This window comes from Notamacropus eugenii, chromosome 1 (assembly GCF_028372415.1).
Source record: "Notamacropus eugenii isolate mMacEug1 chromosome 1, mMacEug1.pri_v2, whole genome shotgun sequence".
In the NCBI taxonomy this organism is placed as follows: Eukaryota; Metazoa; Chordata; class Mammalia; order Diprotodontia; family Macropodidae; genus Notamacropus; species Notamacropus eugenii.
In genome coordinates, this window is record NC_092872.1 from 326,269,277 (window position 1) to 326,288,617 (window position 19,341).

Genomic DNA, 19,341 nt, shown 5'->3' on the forward strand with positions numbered 1-19,341 from the left:
TATTTCATGCATTAAAATATTATTCTGATAAGGAATTGGGCTATAGGCTTTATCATATTTGCAAAGTGGTTCATGACATAAAAAAGCAGGTTTTTAGCTTCTGCTCTCGAAAGCCAGGGACAAAATTTTCACAAGATGAGAAGATTTACATGAGTTATAAACTGTACTAGTGAAGACTTATCCATACTGATGTGATAACAGATCCTTGAGTTTTGAATATGTTGGATTTTTAAGACATCCCATAGCAGTAGTCTGCTATTATTTAGAAATATGGTTCTAGACCTCAGAAAGAGAAGATAGGAATGGAAGTATAGATTTGAGAATCACTTTAGGAGTGGAAACTGGGAATGTAGAAGATTGCTAAGGGAAAACAGAAATTATGAGAACTAAACATAGTCTAGTTGTTATGAAAAAGGGGAGTTAGAAAAACAGTGGTTAGAATGTTAAGAGAGTTATGAAAGTACATTTGTTTGTGGAAGCCACTGGAGGGGAGGGAATTAATAAGAAGAGCATGGCCAGCAGTATTAAATGTTGTGGTAAGGTCAAGGAGAAACAGGGTACCTCACAACTGGTCATTGGGTTTGGAAATTAGAAGATCATTTCTGACTTTAGAGAGAGCAGTTTCAATGGATAGAGCCAAGGCATCAAATACAGATGACTCTATGATTCTTTCTAAAACAAAACAAAACTGTGAGTGCTAGAGTGGAGAGAAGTAAGATGATAGATTAAGGGTTTAATAGTGTTAAAGCACTGAGCCATATTAAGTCTTGCAATCGTCTTGCATTCATGCTGTAGAAACTGGAGGATTTTTGAGTAGCGTCTTGTGGTAATTTCTATTTGTCAGATATGAATTGAAATAAAATTTTTGATACATTCAGATTTTTTTTTGCACAATGAATTATCAATAATCTAGAAACACGTAATGTTAAGTGCTAACTTGTCCTACTTCCTTTTAATACATAATCTTATTAGTAATTTACTTGGAATTTATTTCCATTGTTCCATTGTTCTCCTTTCTAGTTTTGTTGTTTTCTCTACAAGTTTACCATTGCTTTTTTGGGGGAAGAGGATGGGTGGGGATAAGATGTTTATTATACTAAACTTTTAATTATACATTGTTGTTTAGTTTTTCAGTCATGTCCAACTCTACATGACCCTGTGGACCACAGCATGCTAGTTTTCTTGGCAAAAATATTGGAGTGGTTTGCTATTTCCTTATCTGTTGGATTAAGGCAAACAAAGATTAAGTGACTTGCCCAGGATCACTGCTCGAAAGTATCTGAGGCTGAATTTGAACTAAGAACTTCTCAGAAGGTCCTGTGAAAAGGAAGTAAATGGCAAACTACTCCTGTATTTTTGCCAAGAAAATCCCATGTAGGGTTGGGACACGACTGAACTACAACATCAATAACTTCCTGACTTTAGGACCAGTACTCTATCCAGTGAGCCACCTAGCTATGGTAGGTAAATAAAGTTAGTTGGTTGGTTGGTAATTGTCCTTTGTTCTCTTCCAGAGGTAGACACATACAGTACAGGAGAAAGTAAATAAATGGTTAGTAAGTTTAGTGCTGGATAAAATTTCCTTTTATTCTTGGACATCTCTCTATTAGTACCATCGCCTTTCCCCATCCCCCACTTCACCAGTGGTATAATAGATCATTCTATGAGATCATACCATATGCAAGACTAGTTTATAAATGAGGTCCTTTTTAAAATGTTTTTGCACTTAATATTTTATTTTTTTCTAATTATATATAAAGATATTTTTCATTTTGTAAAATTTTGACATCCAAAATTTTTCTTGCTCCTACCATTCCCTCTCCCCTCCCCAAGACAGCAAGCAGTTTGATATAAGGTTTTACATATATATGTGTATGTGTATATATATATATGTATGTATGTATGTATGTATGCATGTATATACACAATCATGTTAAACATATTGAAAGAAGAATCAGAGCAAAAGGGAAAAACCACGAGAAAGAAAAACAAAAAAAATGAAAATAGTATGCTTTGATCTGCATTCAGACTCCATAGTACTTTCTCTGGATCATGGTAATCCTGAGGGATCAAAGCTAAGTCTATCATGGTTGATTGTTGCACAGTGTTGTTACTGTGTATAATGTCCTTCTTGTTCTACTCACTTCACTCAGCATCACTTCATACAAGTCTTTCCAGGTTTTTCTGAAGTCTTCCTGCTTATCATTTCTTATTGCACAGCAGTATTCCATTAAATTCATATACCACAACTTGTTCAGCCATTCCCCATTTTTCTCAGTGTCCAATTCTTTGCCATCACAAAAATAGCTGCTATAAATATTTTTGTACATGTGGGTCCTATCCCCTTTTTTGTGATCTCTTTGGGATACAGACTTAGAAACAGTATTGCTGGATCAAAAGGTATGCACAGTTTGGGCATAGTTCCAAATTATTCTCTAGAATGGTTGGATCAGTTCACATCTTCACCAACAATGCATTATTTCAGTTTTCTCACATCTTCTCCAACATGTATCATTTTCCTTGTCTGTCATATTAGTCAATCTGAAAGGTATAAGATGGTACCTCAGAGTTGTTTTAATTTACATTAATCTAATCAATAATGATTTAGAGCACTTTTACATGGCTATAAATAGCTTTAATTTCTTCATCTAAAAACTGCTTGTTCATATCTTTTGACCATTTATCAGTTGGGGATGGCTTTTGTGTAAACCTCGGTGTACGAATTTAATTCATTCCACGATTCTGTTAGTCATGCGATTTGGTGTATTGCAAAGTGAATTTTCCCATAGGAAATAATGTAAAGTCGGATGATCCATACCACATCCCCAAAAATATTCATATGAAATAATTATTCATAATTTTAAGTAAGGTTTTGGTCCTGAATGTGTCTGAAATACAGTAACAATGATTAGTACACAATATAAACCAAAAATAAAATAAATTAACCTGCACTTTACCTTTGAGAAGCATTGTGGCTGATGTGAGGGAGATGAGAGGGAGGAAGAGGAGGAAGCGTTATTGCTTGGAAGGAGAATCTCCTATGAGAACATCAGGAATTTCAATGTCAAGAATATTCTCTCTTATGCTACTTTTGCTAAAAGTAAGACCAACACTACTGCCTTCACTTATTTTTTGTTTTTCAGAATCACTTTCATGTTTTGAGTCACTGATTTTTTTCTTTATGTTTGCATCTGACTAGGAATCTATCTACTGACTTGTTTTTGACATTTTTTCAGAATGTCACGGAAATGTGACATTGCATTATCATTAAAAAATATTCGTGGCTCTTATTGCTACAGCCTTTTTTGGGTGATGTTTTTCAACAAAACTTTGCATTTTTGCAAAAAAAAACCAAACCCATTGCTCTAGTTGAGCATCATCCTTTTGTGAGCCATTCAAGTCCAAACATAATGTTTATATTGAAAATCATTATTTGTCCTGCAAGACAAATTTTGTGAAATTTTTTCCCTCATCCAGTGAAACATACATAAACCAGGTTACTCATAAACTAATACTCTACTGTATTTTAGAAATGAGGCCTTTATCAGAAACACTGCCTATAAAAATTGTTTCCCAGCTTTATGCTTTCCTTCTAATCTTGGTTGCGTTGGTTTTGTTTGTGCAAAAACCTTACATTACACACACATTTTGTGTACATTTGTGTACATATATACATTTAATGTATATGTGAAAAGTTCGGCTGTTTGAAGTCAGTTGATAGAACAATTGTGTGAAAATGGGTCAGTTTTCAGGTGTTGTATGTGTTTTCCACAGATATCTGTCTATCTGAATGTAAAATGTATAGTGATATTCGGGACTTTTAAAAATCTAATCAATTATTCATTCTATTATCACTTTAAGTAATAACAAAAATAAGGAGCAAATATTTCTCTGAAAGTGACTGAGGGCACCCTGGATACTTGGAGACATCTACATATTCCTTTAGAGTCTTCACATGTTCACAAGCCCCCTTGCTGAATCCATTTTTTTTCAAATCCCATATTTTTGCACTTTCCTAATTGACTTATCATCCCATTCACTACTGTGACTTGTTCAGACATTTTCATGAATATTTTGACTAAGTCAGTTTTTTGACTAATAACTTTTTTAGAGAAACATTTTAAATTGAATAGCTATTCTCTGAAGCCTAAGCTGTGTTTGAAGAATATATAAATATCTACTTAATGCATATAGCAACGTCTTTGTGCATATGTTTTTAAGAAAATCCATATATTTATTATTTTAAGTTTATGTATGTCATACTCTATCACAATTTTAAGTTTCACATTGGGAACATCAGGCTAAAATAATGACAGAAAAATTTCGGTTAATGTTATATTTGGTTTATAGATTCTTATCTTTCATAGTGTATAACAATTTTATTAATGCTGAAAATTATGTCAGAATAGCAAATTTATTTTCTTTATTGTATTCATTTATTTTCAGTGTAAAAAATTGTAGAACAACAGTGCATAATAGCTATAATTTACTCTTTCTTTTTTCTTATAAAGACAGAAGTTACTGAAGATCCTGAAAAGGTTTCAACTCTTCATCTCCAACTTGGTTTGCCACTGATTTTTATTCTTAGTCAACAAACCACCTATGAAGCTGATAAGAAAACTGCAGAAATAGTTGCTTGGCGCCTCTTGGGAAAAGCAGGAGTTGCATTATTGTTAAAGTATTGTAAAATTTGATTACTTTAAGGCAGAATATTTTCATGTAAAAGTTTAAAACATTTTTAAATGGTAACCCTCATTACTTATATATTAATTCAGAACTGTAACAAATAGAGATAAACCAACAGTTATCTAGATAAACTCTCCCTACCAATTAGGTAAAAGTCTAATTTTAAAAATACGCATATTCCACCTGCTACAAAGGACTTCAAAAAAAGTTTTATGAGAACATATGGGTCATTTGTTAGTAATCTTATAATAATTAGGCATTGTTTACAAAGGCATTAATTAGACTTACTGTTTGTTAAGTCTAGGGACAACTGCTCTTTATGTGAAGTAGCTGAAAGATTAATTTCCATTTTGAAACAGGAACTCCAGAGATTTGAATATTCCTGCTCATGCCAACGTGATCTTCAAAAGAGCAGAAGAGGTTAGTCTTTATTATTCTGAAATTTTGCTTATCTATTATTATGGGTAATAGAAAAATGTTTTCAAGCTTGTTAATTTTGTTTCTTAGGTCAATTAAATTCTCTTTGTTAATAAAAAAATTAGATCTGTAATTTAAATCATCTTATATCAACAGAGAATCTGTTACCAAGTTTGATTTGTTAGTAGGGCCTTCTGGAAGTCTAATTGTATTGTGTAGGTGACCCCGAGTTCTCTTAACAATCTGGTAGATTGTTGTTTCCTCATTACAACAATTAATATACTTGACTAAACTTCTCTAGTAAGTTGTTTTAATTGGTGTAAATATCCTTTCCATTTCCCATTTTTTATCAGTAATTCATTAGTAGGTCAAGTTGAAGTTGTTTTTATTGTGTACCATGTGTTCTTCATTTTAAAGCTTTATATCTTTTTGATCTTAGATTTGTAATACAGAGATAGCTGATTGTAGAATGACTCAATTAGTAGTGATTTATTTCCTGTCTTTTAAAACATGATCAGTTTCATTTTGAAGGATGCTTTTTGCTGCTCATCATGTCTGGTGCCTTCTAATTCTTGGCTCAGTTTCATGTTAACCCTTTTATCTTTTCCTCAACAGTTCTCCATCACAATCCCTAAAGCAGTTATTCAAAAACTATTCTTAACTTCTCAAGCTGTATCCTTTAGAGTGTCCCCATTCCTCTTGTTAAAAGCTTCTTCTTAGCCACAATTCCACATTCTGAATCATCATATTCCTTTGTTTTGTTCTTTTCCTCCTTTTGTTCTCGCCTTGTAGTAATGAGGTGGCCTTTCTCTACTTGTGTCCTTGATCTCAGCTCTTCCCATCTCTAGGGGTTTCCTTCCCTCCATTCCTCTAACCCCTCCCCCTACAATCATTCCTTCTTCTGATTTTTATTTTCTCTTATCTATTGGCTCATTCCCTATTGTCTTCAAATACACCCGAATACTTCCCTCAAATATTTAAAAGCAAACAAACTTGACTCTCTTCCTTTCAGAATCGATTCCTTTTTTATTTAAAAAAAATTTCTATTTATTTTAAACATTCTTTTAAAAAAATTTTGAGTTCCAAATTCTCTCCTTCCCACTCCTCCCCCACCCATTGTGAAGGCATTATCTCAGTTATATATGTGAAATCATGTAAAACATTTCCATTAAATTAGCCATGTTACCAAAAAAGAAAAGAAAAAGAAAAAAGCATAAAGAAAGTGAAAAATGTATGCTTCATTCTGCACTTAAAGTTCACCACTTCTCTCTCTGGAGGTGGATAGCATTTTTCATCATTAATCCTTTGGAATTGTCTTGGATCATTGTTTTGATTAGAGTAGATAAGTCTTTCTCAATTGGTCATCCTTATGGTATTGCCATTGCTGTATGTAGTGTCTCCTAGTTCTGCTCACTTTCCTTTGTATCAGTTCATATTATTCTTCCCAGCTTTTTCTTTGTTTTTTTTCTCTTGTCTTGGGCTGATGATTTGCTTCACTCCATCATTCTGTGGGTTCTGCAGCTCCAGAATTTGTTTAGAGGTATTTGACTGGGTTTGGGGAGAGCTTGCTTGCAAGTCTGTGCTGTTACTCTGCCATCTTGGTTCCACCTCCCTCCCCATTTAGGGAATGGTGTAGTAGTAGAAAATTATATTTGGATGAAGAAATTTCAGATTTGATCCTCGTAGTGGTACACTTGTGGGTAATGGTGAAATAAAGGACGTTTCCATTATGAAGGGAATTGTGATTTTCTCATTAATTGATATGATATGTGTAATGAGTATACTAATAGATTAGAAGTATTTGGCTGGGTTTGGGAGCAGAGTGCTAGCAAATCCATGCTGTTACTCTGACATCTTGACTCCATCCCCCTTTCATCATTTCTTAGAGCACAATAATATCCTCTCATATCCATAAACAATAATTTGTTTAGCTATTCCAAATTGCTGTGCATTCCCACAGTTTCCAGTTCTTTGCCATCAGAAAACAATTTGCATATAAATAGTTTTATACATGTGGCCTCTTTTCATTGATCTCTGGCATGTAGGCTTAGCTGGTACCTATAAGCACTCAAGTTTTGGTCAAAAAACTTCTTTATTATATAAACTATGATCTAGAAATAAATTTATTTTTTTTCAGAAACCACTAAAATGAAATCAGCTCCTTCCCAAACATACTTTTTAATGTTTTTTAGTAAGTAATGAAAAAACAGTACTTTTTTTGTCTTGTTCTTTTTGGCCAGGGTCATCTTCATCAGTTTCTTGTAATGTTTTCCAGATTCTTTCTGGCAGTATCATTTATCCCTATGTGAAATGCCAAAAGTGGATAGTGATTGTTGAATTGGAAATTCCTTGGAGTATAGCAAAGCCTAGTAGATAGCTAACTTAGTACCCTCTCAGAAGGTCATCACCAATCACTGGTAATTATTTTTTTCCTACGATTCTTATTTGGTGGTACCTCTCCTGTAAAGCTGCATAATTATTCCTTTGAGGGTCTATATACTATTCTAGGTGCTTGGGATACAAATACAAAAGCAGGACAGTCTCTACCCTCTAGGAGCATACATTCTACTAGAAGTGATATAGCATGTTCACAGACAGTGATGCCCCAACAGATATTTCTATGGTAGTACAGTTTACATGACGAGCATATTTCACCTCACTTTCTTTTAGGAGAGTGGGTGGAATTGATTCTCTATGACCATGCCTAGCTCTTCCTTCTGGGACTTCAACTCAGGGCATGAACTGTTGAGGTCTCTACTTCCCCTTTCTTGACCATAGCTCTCTGGTTCAAGTCAGTTTATCTGCTTGGAGATAATGAGGTTAGTTTATGAGAGTTTTAGTCTAAGACAAAAAGTTCTTGTTCCTCCATGCTTTCTTTATTTGCAAAACTAGAAATTTATCAACAAAATTCACATAATGTTCTGAGCCCCCTGGTAATCATTTGATTGTGAAACCAGAAAGGTGGTCTCCTAGACATTCGAATTTGGTGTAGTCAGTTATTCCTAGGTCTTTCCTTCTCCCCAAACACATTATTTATAGTAAAAATGCCAACTATGCTTCCTGTTGTGTAGCAGGTGAAAAATGAAATGTCTGAGGAAACGACAGTTCAAGCTTTTGAGCATTTTGATTTATTAAGCAATGCCAGTTGCCTAACAAACTGAGATCAGGTTTCTTCTTTAGCTAATTGCTGGACCCTGAATACAGAGGGAGATAGACTTTTAAAACTGATTAAAAACAACTAATCAAATAAGGACAGTTAATTAAAAAGAAACAATACAATATTAGGTAATATGATTTCTAATTGGAAGAAAGATTAAGGACTTTCCAAGTTGGGAGTGTTCCAAGAGTGAAGTTCCAAGAGTGAATAGATGCATTTCCTTGAAATCAGAAAAGGAGGTGTCTTGTTCCACACAGTGTCTGTAAAAAGTCAAAGAAACATTGAAACAATTACTGATTGATCAGTATGGAGTCAGTTTTCAGATAAGACCTGAGTTGCTTGAGATTTGCAATTGTGAGGAAATTCCTTGTATCAGTCTTTGGATCTTACTGAGTTTCTTGTCAAAAGGTCCTTAGTTAAGGGTCTCCAATTAACAGGTAGAGGTCCTGGTCCAGTTTCCCAACCATGCAGGGTTAGGTTCAAACAATGCAATAAGGTTTTCTCCCACTTTCCATAATTGAATAAGGTTTTGTCATGGGATAAAACTAGACTAGGCCTATAATTGAATAGAGGGGGAGTTGAACTGGCTCCAGAATTGAGTCACAAGATAAAGTCAGTGTGGTCCACTCAGTTCCCACAATTAACTGCTTGCTACCCTCATCCCCTCAGTTCCCTTAGTTGCAAGCAACAGTGAAACAGAAGGGAGAAACAGTAGAGTAAATTCACTGTCTTAGAGATTCCTCTGATTAGGTATAATTTAGTCACTTGTTGCTTGATTCTTTCAATAAGCTGAGTGATGAGTCAAGGAAGAGAAAGTGCTCCAGTTGTTATGAAGTTTAGAGTCAGTATCCTAGAAGGCATCCTTTTCCTACTGTTTCTGCTTCTCCTAAATATCACTTGTCAAATACAAGAAGTTTTTTTAGGTAAAGGGAACATTAGCAACTGGGAAGAATAAGGGAAGTGCTCTTGGGGAATAGACATAGATTGTATGGTCTTTGGAGGAAACTGTGCAATTATCCTTACCTTTTACTTCCTGGAAGCATATCCTTATCCTCTTATTCAGAGGTTTCCAAACTTATTTGGTCTACCACCCCCTTTTTAAAAAAAATTTACTCAATTTCCTCCGGAAACCTACTTTATTCTTTAACCCTTTAACTTTTTTTTATTTGCGTCATTTCAAAAACTAAAATGTTTTTTAGAAAAAATGATGCATCTTGAATTTAATAATTTATTATAAATTTGTGGGTTTTTTCCTGCATTGAAATTTTGATGGCACAATATTGCATCATGTAACCAATAGTATTGTATTGTAAACAAGTCATTACTAGCACATATTCCTGCTGATGCATGCTGGGCTTCCTAACATATGACACGCTTGCCTGTCAAGACTCACTTGTTAAGACCTGTCAGCAGACTTGATCACTGATTGGTTATAACTTGCATTTTGTATGTTCATTTGGAAAATAATGTAATCATTATGACTCTAACTCTGTTATGCAACAGACGAGACATGTTTGAAAGGTTTTTCAAAATTTTCTTATCTACTTTTTTTCTTATACTTCCACTTATACTTCTACTTATGCTTCCCTTATTTTTATTCAGTGCTTCCCGATTGCATCTGAGGCTACTACTGCCCCACTCAGATGATTCCAGCACCCTCCGGGGTGTGGTATTGTCCACTTTGAAAATCTGTGCTCTTATTGGTCATACCCCATGTGATATAGTGCTATGTAAAACTACTACTTATTTGTTGTTCTATCGTTTTCCAATTGTGTCCAACTCTTTGTGGATCCATTTGGGGTTTTCTTGCTAAAGATACTGGAGTGGTTGGCCATTTCCTTCTCCAACTCGCTTTACAGATGAGGAAATTGAGGCAAACAGGATTACGTGTTCAGGGTCACACAGCTCTGAAGTGTTTGAGGCTAGATTTGAATATAGAAAGATGAGTCGCCCTGACTCCAGGTCTGGCACTCTATCCTCTGTGTCACCAAACTGTGTTTTTATAGAACTATAATCCTCAGTATTACATCTCTAGAGTCTTCATTTTTTTATTTAATTTTTCCTGGGATAAGGTTAGTTTGTTTGTCTGGCTTTGATTATCAATTAGCATCCCTACCCAAGTTAATACGTTTTCAATCTTTTTGAATTCCCCTGACTGTCTTGTCAACAAATTTCATAAAGAGGTCATTTATATGTCCATGAAAAGTGGTGATTAATGGAACAGTGCCAACCTGGAGGTTTGTCTTTAATGACATATCAGATTTTGTCCTTGAGCCTCTTCTCTTAAACTGTTTAATCAGTGACTTGAATGCTTTTTAAAAAAATATTGTTTGTGATCTGAGATTCTATTTGAATTTCCTTTTAGTTTTTTAAAATTAGAGTTTGTAGACAGTAAAAGTTTTGTACTAAATGGGAAAAATATGTCGTTTTTTACTTTGCTACATTTTTAATGGTCATATACCACCTATCTGGCATGTATTTAAAGGAACTCTTAATTATATGAATATTTTAATATTTTCAGGGAGTACCACTCGACTTCTTGGTTTTACATGATGCTAACTCGATAATATCCCTGGTGGAAAATAACATACCTATCCAAAATAATGAGCCAGTTAAAGAATATGAAGAAGATGACATGGAGACTTTAAATCTAGGTAATGCTTGTCATGATTTTTTTCTGTCATACTAAAATTTGCTTTGAATCCTATTTATTAATTTTCTATTATGAAATATGTTCATATTTAGTCCTGTGCATCACTTATAGAAACCTACTTTGAAAAAGTAAGATTTTAAAAAGTTAATAGTTATGAAATTACTATACTTTTCACCATAATATTGGTTAGTGATATCCAGACTCTGAATGCATGTTGTTCATAGATTTTAAAAAAAAGTTTAATTGAGCATCACTTCTTTTAACTCTAGCTTCTTCCACAGTCTAGAAACTTCTACATATTTGTTGGCAAAGATTTGCACATACTAGAATGCTCTAATATTTTATTTTAATCTTTTAAATAATAATATCTCATATATATTATACATAGCTTTAAGGTTTACAAAGAACTTTTCGTATAATACCTCAATTGATTCTCACTACAGTCTTTGAAGTGGGCACTATTATCATCTCTCTTTCACTGACAAAGAAATTGAATCTAAAAGAGTTGCCCAGGGTCACATAGCTAGGAAACATCTGAAGTGGAATTTTAATTTAGGTCTTCCTAACTTAAAAAAAAAATTAAATATTTTTTAATTTAATATTTCATTTTCCCCAATTACATGTAAAAACAATTTTTAACATTTGTTTTTAAAATTTTGACTCCCAAATTCTCTCCCTCCCTCCCCACCCACCCACCCACCTCATTGAGAAGGCAAGCAATTTCATGGAAGTTGTTTATGTGTAGTCATGCAAAATATATCCATAGTAGTCATGATGTAAAAAAAAAAAAAACAGACCAAAAAAACTCAGAAATAAAATTTAAAAAGTATGTTTCAATCTGTATTCAGACACCATCAGTTCTTTCTCTGGGGATGGATGTTTTTCATACTAAGTCCTTCAGAGTTCTCATGGATCATTGTATTGCTGAGAATAGCTATGTCATTCACAGCTGATAATCCTACAATATTGCTGTTATTTTGTACCCAGTACATTTCACTTTGGATCAACATATGCAGATGTTTCCAGGTTTTCCTGAGAGCATACTGCTCATGATTACATACCACAACTTTTTTAGCCATTCCCCAGTTGATACGTATCCCCTCAATTTCTAATTATTTTTCTTAAATAAATTTATTTTTAGTTTTCAACATTCACTTCCACAAGATTTTTGAGTTCCAAATTTCCTTCCTATCTTTCCCCACCCCCACCCCAAGATTGGGTGTAATCTGATATAGGCTCTACATATACATTCAATTAAAACTATTTTCACATTACTCATGTTGTAAAGAAGAACAAGAACCAATGGGAGAAACCACAAGAAGACACACAAAAAAGGACAAATATTATGCTTTGATCTCCATTCAGACTCCATAGTAGTTTTTCTAGATGTGGGCAGCATTCTCCATCAGGAGTCTTTCGGAGTTGTCTTAGATCCTTGCATTGATAAGAAGAGATCAAAGTTAGTAACTGCACAATGTTACAGTTGGTGTGTACGATGTTCTTCTGGTTCTGCTCACTTTACTCACCATCAGTTCATAGAAGCTTTCCAGGTTTTTCTGAAGTCATCCTGCTCATCATTTCTTAGGGAAGAATAGTATTCCATCACATTCATTTACCACAACTTGTTCACCTATTTGCCAGTTGATGGGCATCCCCTCAAATTCTAATTCTTGGCCAACACACAAAAAACTGCTATAAGTATTTTTGTACATGTGGTTCCTTTTCCCATTTGTATGATCTCTTGAGGATGCAGGCCTAGAATTGGTATTGCTGGGTCAAAGACTATGCACAGTTTTTGTAGCCCTTTGAACATAGTTCCAGATTGCTCTCCAGAATGGTTGAATCAGTTCACAACTCCATCAACAACACATTAGTGTTCCAATTTTCACTCTATTTTAGTTTTTACTTTGAGATCAGGATTGCTACCCCTGCTTTTTTTACTTCAGCTGAGGCATAATATATTCTGCTCCAACCTTTTACCTTTACTCAGTTTGTATCCCTCTGTTTCAAATGTGGTTTTTGGAAACAACATGTTATAAGGTTATGTTTTTTAATCCTTTCTGCTGTCAGGTTTTGTTTTGTGGAAGAGTTCATCTCATTCGCAGTTATGATTACTATCTGTGTTTTTCTCTCCACCCTCTTTCCCTCCTGTTTATGTTTTTCTTTCTCCTTTCTTCCTTTTCCATCTCACCAGAGTTTTGCTTTTGACCTCTGTCTCTGTCAGTCCTCTCTTCCTTCTATCAATTCTCTCCCTTTTCCTCCTTTTTTACCTTACTACTTCTTCCCTCCCTTTTCTTTCCCCTTTCCCCTTTCCCTTCCCACTGCCCATAGGGCAAGTTATATTTCTATACCTAGCTGAGTATTCTATACCCTCCTTAAGTCAAATCTGATGAGAGTAAGGTTCAAACAATGCTCACTTCCCTCCTTTCTTTCCCTTTAATGTAATATGTTTTTGTGCCTCTTCATGTGATGTAATTTACCCTTTTCTGCCTCCTCCTTTCCTTTTCTCCCAGTAAAATCTCTTCTTATCACTTAATTAGGTTTTTTTATCATCACATGATATTTAATTTATACCCATGCCCTCTGTCTATGTCTATCCCTTCTAAATGTCATAATAAAGAGTTACAAGTATTGTTTTCCCATGTAGGGATATAAACAGTTTAACCTTATTGAATAGCATTTTATTTTCTTTCCTGCTTATCTTTTTATGCTTCTCTTGAGTCTTGTATTTGAAGATTGAATTTTCTGTTCAACTCTGGTTTTTTCATCAAGAAAGTTTGGAAGTTCCCTATTTCATTGAATATCCATCTCCTCCCCTGAAAGATTATGTTCAATTTTCTCATGATTTTCTTGCATCACTCTCATTTGTCTTCCCAATTTCTTAACGTGATTTCCAAAACCTTTTTTGAGCTCTTCCATGGCCTGAGACCAATTCATATTTTTCTTGGAGGCCTTGGATGTAGGAGCTTTGACTTTGCTATCTTCTTCTGAGTGTATTTCTTAATCTTTCTTGTCACCATAATAACCTTCTGTAGTCAGAATTTTTTTACTTTATTTGCTCTTTTCCCCATCCTATTACTTGACTATTAACTGTTTGTTAAAGTATGGCTCCGCTTGCAGGGTGGAAGGTGCACTATCCCAAGCTTCAGTGGATTTCTATAGCTGTTTTCAGAGATACTTCTAGGGACTTCTAAATTTTCAGTTCTTCCAAGGTGGTATGATCTAAGGAGAGGTGTATTCTACTCTCCTGGCCTGTGTTCTATTCTGTGAGCAACCACAAGCACTCTTTTCTGGCTTGGAGGAGGGTCTCCCCTCCACTGCTGCTACAAATTCTGCTATGCTAGTACTCCTCCTTGCCCCAGGATTATCACCCAAGGCTTCAACCTAGAGCCAAGTATGGTCAAACCAACAGAGTCCTGCCTCAGTGCTATCAAAAAACCCTGTAATCTCCTTCTGACCAGTTGTTCAGCCCCTTACCATCTGTGGGCTGAAAGTTCCAGAAGTGCCACTGCCACTACTGCTGCTGATTCAGTCATTCCCAAGGCCTGCTCTTTGTTTGCTGTGGCCAGGGTTGTGCTGTCCTTATCACTAAACAGTGTGACTCCCTCAGCACTAAGTTGAACTGCACTGTAGGTCTTTGGCCCATGAATATCCTTCAGGGCATCATAAAAGCGTTTTGGATTGTTACTGTCAGTAGAAAACTGAATTTCATCAGCTGCTTTACTTAGCTAAGGATCCTTCATCTCTTTAAGCTTCACTTGCACTTTACTTTTGATGGAATTACATTTTACTTTCTTGGAGAAGTATAAGGTATCCTGCTGATAAACCCTGTGGAGTTCTTGTTTTTCATTTAGCAGCTTCTGAATTTCCCCATCATTTTTGTCAAACAAGTCTTGGTGTTTGGGAGTGTTCTGGCTCAGTAAATGCTGCTATACACTAAATATTTGAAAGTTGCCCACTTCTTTTCTGCTCCACTGTTGCCAACCATGTGTTAGTTCGACTTTCCCTCAAAGTTAGCAAACTCCCCTTCCTTCACTTTTTTTTGTTGATTCTTGTTATATTCTAAATCTTTTTTTCCATTGAATTTTGTTATTATATTTTCTAACTTTATAAAATATTTTTGGTAATTTTATTGGTATGACACTGAATAAGTGAAGACATTTAGTTAAAATTATTCTTTTTATTATATTGGCTTGGCCTACCCATAAGCAATTAGCAGTTCTTTAATTACTTAGATCTGTCTGTATTTGCATGAAAAGTTTTTATAATTATCTTCATATAGTTTCCAAGTTTGTCTTGGCAGGTAGATACTCAAGTATTTTATATTTTCTGCAGCTATTTTAAATGAAATTTCTATTTCTATCTCTTCCTACTGGGTTTTGTTTATAACATATAGAAATGCTGCTGATTCTGTGAGTTTATTTTATATCCTACAGCATTGCCAAAGTTGTTAGTTATTTCAACTACTTTTTTTAGTTGATTCTCTAGAGTTCTCTAAGTATATCATTATATTGTCTCCAAAGAGAAATAGTTTTGTTGCTTCATTGCCTATTCTTATTTCTTTATTTTCTTTTTCATGTCTTATTGCTTTATCTAGCATTTCTAGCACAATATTGTATAATAGTGATGATAATGGGCATCTGTCTTTCACTATTGATCTGGCTTCTGGCATATTCCCATTATGCGGAATGATTGTTCTACATTTTAGATACTTTACTTTTCAAAATTTTGAACCATTCTACTCTCCTTAGAGTCTAGGACATCAATCAGTCAACAGGTATTTAATAACTGCCTACAATATGCCAGGTTCTGTGCTCAACATTGATAATACCCCTCTGTGTGTAGGCAGTGTAAATGTTATTGCCAATTTGTGGGTGGAGAAAAAGAGACTAAGGGACAGTAATTGCCAGAGCCATGTAACTAATGATTATCAGGGATGGAATTTGAACATACGACCCTCCTGTGTCCAAGTCTAGGATTCTTGTAGTATGTTTCCTCTTATACCTGAGCAAGAATCTCCTCTAAAAGATCCCTGTGAAATGGTCATTTTGTCTTAGGTAGAAGATCTCTAGGGAAGGGGAACTTACCACCACCCAATGTAGTCCATTCCTCTTTAGAGATAGCTCTTGTTGTTAACAAATATTTGCGTAAATCATCTTCAGACTTGCCTCTTTGAAATTATTCTTCTTGGCTCCTAGCTCTGCTCTCTGAGGTCAAGCACAAAAAGTATAACTAGTCTTAATTCTGCCACTAAATGTCTGAATTTTCCCTCATGCTGTATTGAATATGAAGATATGAAAGGACCAGTGTTTTCTTGACACAGTTTCTTTCCTCCCTCCTAGAACATAAGAAAGCTTTACCCAAAAGACAGCAAATTTGCTTCCATAACCTGAATGGCTTATGTGATTGACCCCAGCTTCCTTCATATAGTTTCCTTTTCTCACACCTACCCAACAGCTAGCCAGCATGGGATGGATCTAAGACAAAGTGGTTCCTGGTTCTTGATTGGTCCTGGCTTCCCTGATATAGTTTCCTCATCATCTATATTTTTTTTAAAAAAGAGTACTGGCCACATGTAATCAAGCCTTTTTGCCTTGGGTGGGATTTCTGAAACCTCTGCAAGTAACCTTTACCCTGCTTTGCTGACCACATGAGTTTCCACATGAGAAACTGTCTTGAGAAACTAAGTGCTGTTGTATCCTGGTTGTGTATCTTTTCTAGGTTATATTAAATGTTTAATGACTTTTACATGTTCCTCATTTCATCCCAACAATGAATTTGAACTAAGAGAAGGCTAGTGTTAAGAGTCATGGCTTCTGACAGAAAGATTATAGCAAACTCATGCCAGAAATTTTTAGGGAATCACCTTGAGGTGGTTAACTTTGACAGAGATTTCTCCTCTCATCACTATGTCATTTCAACCATGATATTCATTTTCTACATACCTTGTTGAATATCCTGGCTATATTAGGCTGGTTCTAAACACGTTTCCTAGGTTTGGGATATGAGAGAAATGAAATAACTAAGACACTGGTCAATTCAAAGAAAACAAAGAACCTACATGAAAGATGCAAAAGCAATTCAAGCATAAAAGTTTCAAGGTTCAAGTCAGACACAGGGTTTGGATTTGACGTAACTCTCCTTGCCACTTATGATTATCTATAGGTATGTCCTGGAAAGGAAGGGTCAAGTCTTCTCAGAAGGAAAATTACATTAAATCTCAGTTGCAGTGTGCTTCAGAGGTCTTATATATTTTTGGAGGAAGGGTGGGGAATAGCACATCAGCAGAGCAACCTAACTCTGAGTTGCCAGCTATATTCCTTAGCTCCATCTCATTGCCCCATATGGCTAAATGAGACAACATGGAACTAGTGAGCAAGAATAGTAGCTTAAATTGAATAAGCTAAATTATATCATAAAGCCTATAGGCTTCATCCACTTTAGGGAGTGTAGTTTTACATTTTATAGTGGCATACCTTTTGTCCATACTATAGATTTATCTGGGAGAATGTATCTATTAGAGACTGTGCCCAGAATTGAAAAAAAGGAAAAGAATGATTTTGGAAACTTTGGAAAAAAGAAAACTTTGGAAACTGACAGGTTCTTTTAATGATCCCATGTTTCTATCTTTTTAATACCCATCTTTTTAATACCAGTTACCTTTTGGTTTTGTTCTGTGTTTGTAAGTCATGAAACACTACCGTCTCTAATGAAGTGAAATTGAGGATTATCCAAAAGGCAGTAGAGAGTAGACAGTAACTCATTATTAACAAGAGTGGTGGTGAAGAGGTGGTGTAAATAATGGTATTAAAGAAACCTATTAGGGAAAAGGGAGAAAGGCTGCATTTCTGAGGAGAACAAAGAATAACTGATAGAAGACCCCCAATGTCCATTGACATCCTTATGATGTAAGGAGAAAATGAGGAAAGCCCCTAATACATAGGATGATTTCCCTCTGGTGAATTTATGGAAAGACTTGGACAAGAGTTACATACGGTGGTCAGGCATCATAGGTTGGAATCAACATTGTTGTGTCAAACAACCATACTGATGATATTACAGGTCCATTTGGTTATTGAGTATTTGATTATAGATTAATATAGCTTTATTAACAACAAAGCAGCATTGTAAATAGCTTGATGTAAAAGTTATAACATTGTTGCTGGATTCCACGTACTACCATTAAAACCAATCTCAATTTCTGAGTCATGTATAGGCTTCTGTAAATTGAAGATCTAGATCCTTGAATAAGTTTCTATATTATCACATATTTTACCTTAGATCAATATGAATTCACAGATATTTACGATATAATTAAGGTTTTATATGTTTACTTTTAAGATTAACTTTAGATCTTTTTCATTTCACATACTGTTTTATTCTTTTAAAACATTATAGGCATCCAAGATGATCAAGTGGTTGAAACAGTTTATAGAGACAGAAAGAGAAATTTACCTTTGGAAGTAATAATAGACCTAACTGAGGAAACATTTAACAGCATAATAATGAATACTTCTAGCAGCATAATATTATTTTATGCTAATTGTAAGTATATCATTCAAAATAAAAATTTTATTTCAAATTTTAATATTGAAATTACTTTTATTTAATATTTTGAATGTAACTAGAAATAAAACAGAATAGCTTTCAAATTTTCTAAGTATATGATTTTTTGAAGTGTTTAATTATGTCTTCATACCTGTCCATCCTAACTATATTTATAATCTAAAGCCTTATTTTTTTCAAGAAGTTTGAATCAGTTATTAAACAGGACAAATTACTAAGAAATTTGGAGAATACTTTTATAATTTTGTTAATATATTTTTCTGTTAGAGTACTATATAATTGATAAATAAGACGAGTTGTAGATTTGATAGAAATATGCTATTTAAATTTTGAGAAATTTATTCATCTATTTTTCTATTATTAAGGACAATTTGATATACTTAATATTTATTTCCCATAACTATTGGAATTTTACAAAAAGTATTAGAATTTTAAAAAACATTTATACAATTAAAAAGTAACAATTTGGTTGAATAACAGAACTTTAACGTGTTTTTAAAATGCATTGGTGATAGCAAGATATCCCTTGTAACAAAATATAATACACCTTTAAGAATATAATTATAAACAATATAGTAACTATTCAAATACCATATCTATATTGCTATCATATGTATATCTATATACATATAGATACATATATCTATTTTTTTTCCTTTGCAGGGGAAGCAGTGTCCTTGGCATTTTTACAAACCTATATTGATGTGGCAATTAAATTGAAAGGTATAGTACTATAGTGTAATAATTTCTGATATGTCTGTGCAATTTGACAGAAAGCCCAAGAGAAACCTAAGCACACGATGATTATATCTTCATAACTAAATTGATGGTAGTAAAAATCTTTTATAAAGATGCTATTCAA

At 34.3% G+C, this 19,341-nt stretch overlaps 1 protein-coding gene across 3 annotated transcripts in view; it reads left to right on the forward strand.

Annotated features, from left to right (window-relative positions):
* The window catches only part of TXNDC16 (thioredoxin domain containing 16), a 141,076-nt gene that overhangs the window by 83,496 nt on the left and 38,239 nt on the right, over positions 1-19,341 (forward strand). For all 3 annotated transcript variants that reach the window (XM_072629704.1, XM_072629706.1, XM_072629705.1), the window contains exons 9-13: positions 4,512-4,678; positions 5,046-5,106; positions 10,782-10,914; positions 18,312-18,458; positions 19,143-19,202. In XM_072629704.1, coding sequence (XP_072485805.1) covers positions 4,512-4,678; positions 5,046-5,106; positions 10,782-10,914; positions 18,312-18,458; positions 19,143-19,202 — 568 coding nt within the window. The remainder of the gene's footprint in view (positions 1-4,511; positions 4,679-5,045; positions 5,107-10,781; positions 10,915-18,311; positions 18,459-19,142; positions 19,203-19,341) is intronic.